The 9257-nt window shown below is 47.9% G+C and overlaps 1 protein-coding gene across 1 annotated transcript; it reads right to left on the bottom strand.

Moving 5' to 3' along the window:
* Positions 1–302: 302 nt before the first annotated feature.
* Positions 303–5874, bottom strand: LOC105185643 (transcriptional repressor scratch 1). The gene is made up of 3 exons (XM_011145283.3): positions 5425–5874; positions 2888–3694; positions 303–2080 (listed from the first exon to the last, which is right to left on the bottom strand). Exons 1-3 carry the CDS (start codon positions 5495–5497, stop codon positions 1404–1406), a joined length of 1557 nt encoding a protein of 518 aa, XP_011143585.2. The 5' UTR covers positions 5498–5874; the 3' UTR covers positions 303–1403.
* Between the last annotated feature and the right edge of the window lie 3383 nt (positions 5875–9257).

Here is a 9257-nt window from a genome sequence, read left to right as displayed (position 1 = left end):
ACTGGTTGCGCAATTCCGAATCACAGATACACGCTTTCGTTTTAGAGAACGTCCCGATGCAACAGCTGCATCCCGACGCATAATCGCGCTTTCGAAAATCCCTTCGACAGCGACAACCAGGACTACGTTCAGTTATGAAACGATATACTTTCACATGCACACATACGCACACGCGTACCACACGACACACACACACACACACACACACACACACACACACACACACACACACACACACACACACACACACACACACACACACACACACACACACACACGCACGCACGCACGCACGCACGCACGCACGCACGCACGCACATATACCTCTGGTTTCATTAGACTTTGGGAACTCGCTATACGTATGTACATCTCATAGAGTTTTGCTAGCTGCCTCGAAGAGCCTCGACCCTCGTTGTCATTTAATTCTAAGACAATAACGCGAAGGCACACTGCGGTTCAGTTCGTGTCGATAATCAATTTTAATCGCTCAACGCCTCGCGACGACGATGGCGCTATGTCTTTAAATAGGTGAGGTCACACGTTTGGCATTTGACGGACGTTCTCGCCAGGACGGCCTCTTGCACCTCGGAAATTTCTTTCTACGCAAATCCGTGCACGCCAATCCTGTCGGAGCTGTGTCGAACCAAGTCGAATTCTGCACGCTCGCATACACGGTGTCCGGTATTTATTACGTAAGGCACGACTTTATGTCGACGGATCGCTAGATTATAAACACAACGGCTTACAGATTTAACGTTATTATTACGACTAATCGCTAGGTGGTCCCTAATTCGGAAGATGCTTGGAATATAATAATCGTCACGCGCGAATATACTCGGTCGATTAATCGCGAATTCGCAACTTCAGCATTGCCAGAAGTAATCTTCGTTCGACTGCGGTGGGAAGAAAAACTGACGTTTGTACGGGACAATTCTCGTTATCTTGCCTGAAGAAACGTCATCAAGATTGCGTAGGATGTACAACGTTATTGAATTATCGTAGAAAATTTTACACGCTGATAAAATATGGTGTTCCACTCTCAACCAGGTTCTTGTTGTGAAAAGATCGATTCTTTCTATCTCTATCTCTCTTAATTGTTTAAAAAAGATCAGTGTCTGAAGAAAATATCTGGGACATTAATGTTCCGTCGGTCAAGATCTTCTCCGTTAATTGAATATGCTTGAACTATAGTCTCATCTTCGGTATTGCGTACTGGTAATTTTTCAAGTTATAGACATTTATCGGCTAATTTTCTGATCGTATTTTCGTTTCGTCAGGAATCTCTCACTAGCAAATTCCCGATCAAGTCTCGAGACTGCAGATAATTCCTTGTCGTAAAACTTTGCGAAGTACACATCAAGATGGTCGGTTTGGTCTAAGTCTCAGCATCGATCAACTGAGTCTTAAGCGATAGCTAGGTTTAAGGTCATCGTGGTGGGCCTCGAGAAAGCCGAAGGCCTCGTCGGGTCGGGGTAATCGAATGTAGTCGAAGAACTCTTAACGTCGTTTTCGAAACGAAGCAAGTGCTCCGGATTGGGAGATATCACTGATGTTCTGATGACCATCCTGGACACGTATTCCGGGTCCTTTATCGCCGAATCCGGACTTTGCCTTTCGCGATCGTCCGGACAAGGTGTCCTCTCTCTGCAAGACCGCTTCGAAGGTGTCGCCATAGGCACATCCGTCGTCCTGGTGTGCCTGATGATCGCGGAGAACGCCGACGACGAGCTCTTCTGATCTCGCTCGGATCCTAATCGAGGAACTATGACGCTGGTGGGCGATGAAGTGACGCACGGTGTCGTTTGCGATCTACTCAAGGATGAAGACAGCGGAGCATTCGGTTTCGCCGACGACGAAATCTGCTGATCAATCTGTTCAGGCTTCTCCGTGGACGATCGGTGGTGGGTACGCATGCATGACGACTCCTCGTGCTTGTAGAGGTACGACTTCAGGGCGAAAGCTTTGCCGCAACGACCACACACGTGAGGCTTGGTGTTTGAATGCGTCTGTATGTGGGCGCGCAAGTTCGACTTGTCGGCGAAGGCTTTGTTGCAAATGGTACATTTGAAGGGCTTCTCACCTGGAAGAAAGAAGAAGGTAATTGCTGGGAATGTGAAAATTCTTCGACGTGGGCTCTGATTTTTTCATGAAAGCGCTCTCTCTCTCTCTCTCTCTCTCTCTCTCTCTCTCTCTCTCTCTCTCTCTCTCTCTCTCTCTCTCTCTCTCTCTCTCTCTCTCTTGGTAACAAGTGCCACGTAACAAACAAATTACCACTCTCAACGGAACATGGAGCATTTAACGTTGCAAATTAAAAATGAAACGAAGGTATAGGACGTGTGTATGAAAATATGAGCCGGAGGAAATGGCCGAGAAATAAAGTCGAGAGTGGCAAATAGAATCTCCCGATGAATATATGATACAACGCTTTCCCACTTGACCTTTCGCCGACTGAACAACTCAATCAATCAGTCCCAAAGCAGGTAGGCGCGTTGAGGAACACGGACATATCGCTCCGCGTCAGCGATTTCACCGTGACATATCTACGATTTGCACTCGAAAATAGTGGCGCATTATTGAGCGTGCCAAAAGTACATCACCGGCGATTAATTTTAATTCATCTTCATTGAAAATCTGTTAAACTAGCCATGTCTCTTCAGAAATAGCCTGCGTATTAGCTATTTACGTAGCGTCTATCGTTGAAGGGAAATGCGCAGAGGCTGAGCGGGAGCAGGAGGACAAACGAGCCTCATTACTCGCACGTTTGTCTAAAATTAAGAGAGCCGAGAGCAACAACACCGCGATGATCAAACGCGATGATTTCGCCGGTTTCAGCTAGAAAAACGCGCTGATTGAATGGCCAACGTGAACAGACATCGTCTGCGTTTACCTGTGTGCGTGCGTATGTGGCCCTGCAGCAGCCACGGCCTGGAGAAGCACTTGCCACAATAATGGCACTTGCAGCCCTGATTATGGGTCCTCACGTGCATGCTGAACGCAGGCATGCTGACGTAGACCTTGTCGCAGTGCGGGCATCGTCTGGCCTTCTTATCACCCAGCGACCTGTGCGTCTGTCTGTGTCTAGCCAGATTCGAGGAGGTCGAGTACTTCTTGCCGCAGTCCGGACACTCGTGATCCTCGTTGTCCTGCTCCGCCTTGCCTGCGTCCGTCGCGGTCGTTCGTCGACTTTGGGAACTCGCTGGTGGCACCAACACTGATGGCGTCGGGTCGACACCGATCCTGGGAACGATCGGCACCTTTGACAGAGCCGGTTCTTCTTGTGAGCAGGTGGAGCGTCGCGGCGTCCCAAGGCGAATTCCCAAGGCGGTGTTCTCCTCGCAGCGACCCTCCAGCTTCTCCCGCTCGGTCTCGATCCTCTCGAGGAAGAGCCTTGTCCTCTCGCTCAGAACCTGCTCTTGGCTCGCAGTTGTCTGTACGACAGGTTGAGACGCCAGCGCTCGGCTCTTCTCCGGGTGCTGGGCGATTCTGGGAGACACCGGTCGCTGGTAGATGACATTGCTGTGGTGGATCAGGGTGCCAGCCGCTGCCGCCAGGCTCACCTCCGCCAACTTCGTCAGATTGTACAGCTCCTCGGGGCACTCGGACGACGTCTCGCTGCCGCACTCGCTGGCGCCATCGGAAGTTGGCTGACCGCCGCTGTAATCGGTCAGCCTCGAGCTTCTTTCGGAACTGAGATCTAAGCGAGAACCAAGAAGGCGTCTTAGGAGATCATCTCGGGATTATGAGACTCTTAAGAGCCGTTTCAAATCGGCGCTTCCAGATGGTTAGCAATTTTTTCGGTAATGAACGGTACGACATACCTGCTATGGCAAACAACTCGAATCGAATCGAAGTTTAGCTTGAGATATTTGCTATTTCTTCATAGAATATCTTTATGGCAGATACGGAAGGGAAGAAAAAATAATCAAATTGATAAGTATTCATTTTTAATTGACATTAAAGTAAATCAGAGGTTTCTCTCTCTTTCTCTCTCTCTCTCTCTCTCTCTCTGTCTCTTATATCATTACATTTTTTATTTAATGTAATTTAATGATGTGACTTTCATGTTAACATGACATTGTCTATTTTCGTCGAGATATTGCACTATAAAAATTGCTATCGCTCTTGAATTAAAAAGTCAAGTTTCTAAAATAAATTAATTCCCAGCAATGTAATCGGCCGATGCTTTTTAAGCACAATGAAAAGTTATATTTGATTGTCAATAAGAGTCTGCTATTTTGTCGTATCTTTCTGCAAACATCTCTCAAGTTGTCGGGCAGATTCCGAGGAAGCAAGCAGAGGGAAATCCGGCGTCGACGCGGCTCGTAAAACACGACGCACCTTCGGGGGGCTCGCTGACTGCTCCGTTTTCGGGGAGAACGGAAATAGAGTAGCCCCGCTACCAACCCCCGCACGCCCGCCGTTCTCTACCGCATCGTTGCCGTTTATTTTGCGTATTTCGTAGTACATGTACGTGCATACGCGTTGCGTTAGTAAAGGAGGTCTGCTGCCTCGGTGGGGTTGACGGCATCGCGACGGTATGCGTCTTGGTGACGCATCTAGCGTCTCCTATTCTTAAATCCGCGCGAGCCACCACCTTAATCACGAAGCAACGACCAACGGATTTTCCTGGCTTGAATTCAGAAGGGCGAGAGAGAGAGAGAGAGAGAGAGAGAGAGAGAGAGAGAGAGAGAGAGAGAGAGAGAGAATAAGGGGGTAAGGGATGAGGGAATGCTTGATTGATGAAGACAATATGCAAAAATTAAAACGCGACCTCGCGAATTATTCTTCTACGACAAATTTTGCATCCAGCGTTTCTCGCAGAATTTGATGGATTGTCTTAGTTATTAGGATAACTTGTTTCACGCAGGTGAAAAATTTATTCGCAAAGTTACAATCGGCATTAACATTATGACACATTTCTAGGGAGAGCTGACAAATTGATATCACGTTATAATTATAATTTCACATGAGCCTATGTGTAATAATTCCCTTTATTCTATGTAACGTTTATAAATATTATAACACGGACTTTGAATATTAATTTAGAAGAAATATTAAACAGGTCTAATTTTTGACAAATTGAATTTTTGTAAAATCATAGATCTTATTTTTGTGAGTCTGCAAGAATATCCATTTCTTCTCTTTATCACAAAAAATAATGAATTAAATTAATGCACGCTTACTAGTCGAAATTATTACATTGAACTACAATTCTAAATTCCGATTGCCAATATAGATTAAAAAATTTTAATATTATTAGCATTATTATCGATGGGTTCAGAAATCTTTTTTCTACATTTCAACAGCTAAAACTGCCCCCTTTCAATCGTCAAGTATCAACTAATAAGTTTACTATAATTTACCAAACACACTCAGCCTTTTTTTTAATCAAAGTTGCGTCGTTCACTCCCACTAGTAACGTACCTTTTTCGGATCTTCCGAGCTCTTCCTCAGCACCGTTATACCTGCGATGCGTAATCAGGAACGCCCGCGGCATCTTCCTCGTCTTCTCGGTCGTTCTCTCTCTCTCTCTCTCTCTCTCTCTCTTTCTCTCTCTCTCTCTTCTCTCTCTCTCTCTCTCTCTCTCTTCAGGGCGCACAACAAATCATACTTATCAATTCAAGACGCACAAACCATCACTCGCGCGGTACCGATTACTTGTCGCCGGCGTGGCTGATAATACGCAACAACGGGACAAGTAGATCACGAGACGTGAAGAGAGGGAGGTTTACAATTTGATTTGGAGGCGCATGTACATATGGATGTTGGGTGGCGCTCGCAAGGGTTGCGTTCGCTTCGGCAATTTCGGGCGCAATAGTTGCCCCGGCTAAGATTCGGGGCTACATATAGCAGCGCAGCCTCCCTCGCCCTCCGCCGCTGCCACCGCAGCCTCAGCCGCCGCCGCCGCCGCCGCCGCCGCCGCCGCCACCGCCACCGCCGTGGCGCTCTTCGTCGTCGTCGTCGTCGTCGTCGTCGTCGTCGTCGTCGTCGTCGTCGTCGTCGCCGTCTTCTTCTTCGTCTTCAGCTGCACGCGCTCAGAAGCGTGCCCGCCCGGTTTCCCGCACGTGTGGTGGTCCCGTTCGTGTGTCGGCAATATGCGACACGCGTGTCGAGAGTGCGTGCGGCCGCGGGAGAGCGGACGGCCGGCCGTAGGAGGTACACACACGCCAGCCCCGCGGCTCACGCAGGGTGGTTGCTTAACCACCCTGTCCTCTCGACAAGTTGTCCGACGATTATCGGACCCGTTATTAGACTAAAGAGAAGGGAGGAATAGAGAGCGAGAATCAATGAGTTCCGCGTATTATGCAACACGCGTTCGTGAGTACATCAATCCTTTTTGCGATTTAACGATTTAACCTGCGAGGAGACTATATTTCGATCATCTTTCGGCACGGAAGAGTTCACTCGTCGAAAAAGAAATAATAATCACTTGTCAATTAAATTATTTCAACTGTGCATACTTATGTCAGCTGTATATCATAAATTAAATTAAAATTGACTATAATGACGACATTAGGGCAGATTTTTTCGCAGTTCTATACGCTTTCTTCTATTAAACGCGGAAATGCGCGATAAAGCGAGGAACGGAGTAAAAGAATAAAAGAAAATGGTGTTTTCTTGCCCTCCCCCCCCCCTCCAAACGTCACCAGTGATTTCAACAGAATCGACTTCGCTCGCGCCGGTTTGGCTGAGCGTTATTTCAACGAAGGACGATGGCGAACAGATATGATAACGGCGCCATTTCGTTGGCGGTTACAGGGTAGGAGCAGGTTGGTGCGCTGGGTGGTTCTTCTGGCGTGACGCCAGGCGTCCGCCGAATTTAGCACCGCGACGCTGACTAACTCGCGTGGCATTCATTCAATCGTCGACCAAAAAGCCACCGCTGCCTGCCTGCCTGCCTGCCTGCCTGCCTGCTTGCCTGCCTAACTGCCTGGCTGCCTGTGTAGTCTCTTTCTCTTTGCGCGAAGCGCGCATCTCGTAAGCCGATTAGAAAAAGAAAACAGGAAGGAAGCCGGTGGCGGGCTTTGATTTTCCTGAAACCTACTCTGCCTTTGGCATGCTGAAATATCCGCAAACTCAAGTGTATCCAACAAATATTCTCGAATATGATGGATTTTCCGCGGACGACGCGCGCTTCTCTTTAACGAAGACGAGGTGGGTTTTCCTCAGCATAAAGTTGATTAACGTCATCTTTTTTAATAGTTATTATTTGCCATCGTTAAATATCTTAGTTGAAGAGGAAAATTGACATGTAGTCTCTGCTTTGAAATAGATTATTTCATCTCCATAGATTATTTCATTTCCATTTCTGATGACACATCTGTCTAAATTGGAACAAATATTGACTTCTTACTCTTATTTTAAAAACTCATTTTTCTTTATTAATAGTTGATCAATATCTTTTCCCGATCATTTTTTCCCGATATATCTGACTCGTTAAAAAAAAACCTGACAGTCTTCATATTTGCAGTTTTATTAAAATTCATACATATTTCCTCTGAAGAAATTCGCAATCTTTCTGCGACTTAGCGAGAAGAACCCCCATGACTTAGTCAACTATTGTCCGACATATTTATTTCATCGCGTCTCATTTCCACGCAATAAAGAAGAAGATGTTCCGGATTCTTCTGGGCGAGGGAAAAAGATCGAAACATTGTACATCGGAGCGTCTTAGTGAGGGAGAACGATTTGCGTCTTCAGATCGTAAGAAGCTGAGTCTTCAGATCGTAAGAAAGCTCTCGATGGTAGTCGCGGAACAGGTGTCTCGGTGGCAATATCGTAAATCGTCGACGGTATCGTCGTCGAACAGCCAAAAATAAAGTCACGAGCTCCGAGCTAGCTAGCTAACGAGCGAGCGAGCGAGAGCGTCTCCGCCACTGACGCAACTCGTCGACAACAGATTGCCGTGCCACCCGCCGTCGCGACCGCTGCGGATCATCCATTAACGTAACCGGCACCGATAGAACACCTCGTGGCTCTCTACGCGCTTTATCCGGCGCATCCTACAGGTGCCCAAAGGTGTTGCGCGCCCACCAACGCGAGTCGCGTATTTTCGACGCTGTTGGAGCGCCTCCAGGTGCGGAGGAGGAGATACGCGACGACAGAGACGGCGGCAGGGAGGAAGTCTTGACGGATAAATCGCGACCGCGACCACGTGTGCAGGTAACGAAAGAGCGGAAGAAGACACTCGGCGGTCCACGGCGTCGCGAACAAACGGAATTTGCCTAAGGACGCCGATGAAGCAAATAGAGAGAAATATAAAGAAATATAAAGAGAAATGTAAAGAGATATAAAGTACGACACGGCGATGAGTGAGATAGGTAGTAAGTGAAAACTGAAATTAAATTGATTAAGAGCGTCGGGAAGGAAATAGCTTTAACGACAATCTTAGTGATGTGTGCGATCAACTAGATACAGATAAATTAATCGTAATTTAACAGCTTGTATGTCGCGAATGCGGTTCACGCGTAAGTTCATTATGCCGAGGGAAACTTTGAAGAAGGGGATTTTCTCGAGTAATCCTCGCCCCTCCGAAAGATGGATAAGCACGAGGGCGGCGTTTTTTCGTCGACGACAAGGGTGCCAGGTCATTAAGGATGATTCCGCGGGACGGCGGGATCGTTTAGGGTGAAAAAGCGCGAGTGTATCGTGTGTCGTCTCGTAAAGTATCCGGATACGCTCGGTTCCTCCTATAAATCAGCACCACGTGCCCCCCCTTCCTACCCTCCCGCACCCGCCGCGATGGCAACGTGCGCGCGGCGAGTACTTTCTGCGTGCTGGAAAAAAAGGAAAAACATGTGATCGCTATTTAAAAGGCTCGTAGGTGGGCGGCTTTTTAGCGGGCCGGGGTATATACAAAGACGTCGCAGGGCGGGAGGGAGGGAGAGATGGAGAAAGAGAAAGAGTGAGAGAGGGCTTCGACTCTTTCGTCTCTCCTCCGGCCTCGGCATGGGATTGCCGTGCTATTTTCAGGCTGGTGGCTCGATGCAGCTGTCGTGTTCTTCGGGTAAACCACCTCTCCTCTATTCCACGGCCATCCGCGAGGCGCGACAAGGTAAGCCGAAAAGATCGGAATCCAGAAGCTCGTAAAGCGAGACGCATCTCCCTCCCCTCTCAGCGAACTTTTCTCAAAGTCAGACGTTCCCTCGCTGATTTCATCTCGCGGCCGACAACGGGCGCATCGAGTGACGCTTATCGAGAAGAGTGATCAAACATTTCAAGTAACGATCGAAGTAACGGAGGTAGCAGAGTCAGGG

This window comes from Harpegnathos saltator, unplaced genomic scaffold (assembly GCF_003227715.2).
Source record: "Harpegnathos saltator strain DR-91 unplaced genomic scaffold, Hsal_v8.6 scaffold128, whole genome shotgun sequence".
Taxonomy (NCBI): domain Eukaryota; kingdom Metazoa; phylum Arthropoda; class Insecta; order Hymenoptera; family Formicidae; genus Harpegnathos; species Harpegnathos saltator.
Note: the sequence above shows the minus strand (reverse complement) of the source record. Positions and strands in the feature narration are given on the sequence as shown.

Bases quoted from the DNA above. Each gene is read 5' to 3' on its own strand.
- LOC105185643 (XM_011145283.3), bottom strand. From the start codon at position 5,497: ATGCCGCGGGCGTTCCTGATTACGCATCGCAGGTATAACGGTGCTGAG. The intron at 3,695-5,424 runs GTACGTTACTAG...GTTCTCGCTTAG, and splicing joins GCTCGGAAGATCCGAAAAAG to ATCTCAGTTCCGAAAGAAGC. The intron at 2,081-2,887 runs GTAAACGCAGAC...TCTTTCTTCCAG, and splicing joins CCACATACGCACGCACACAG to GTGAGAAGCCCTTCAAATGT.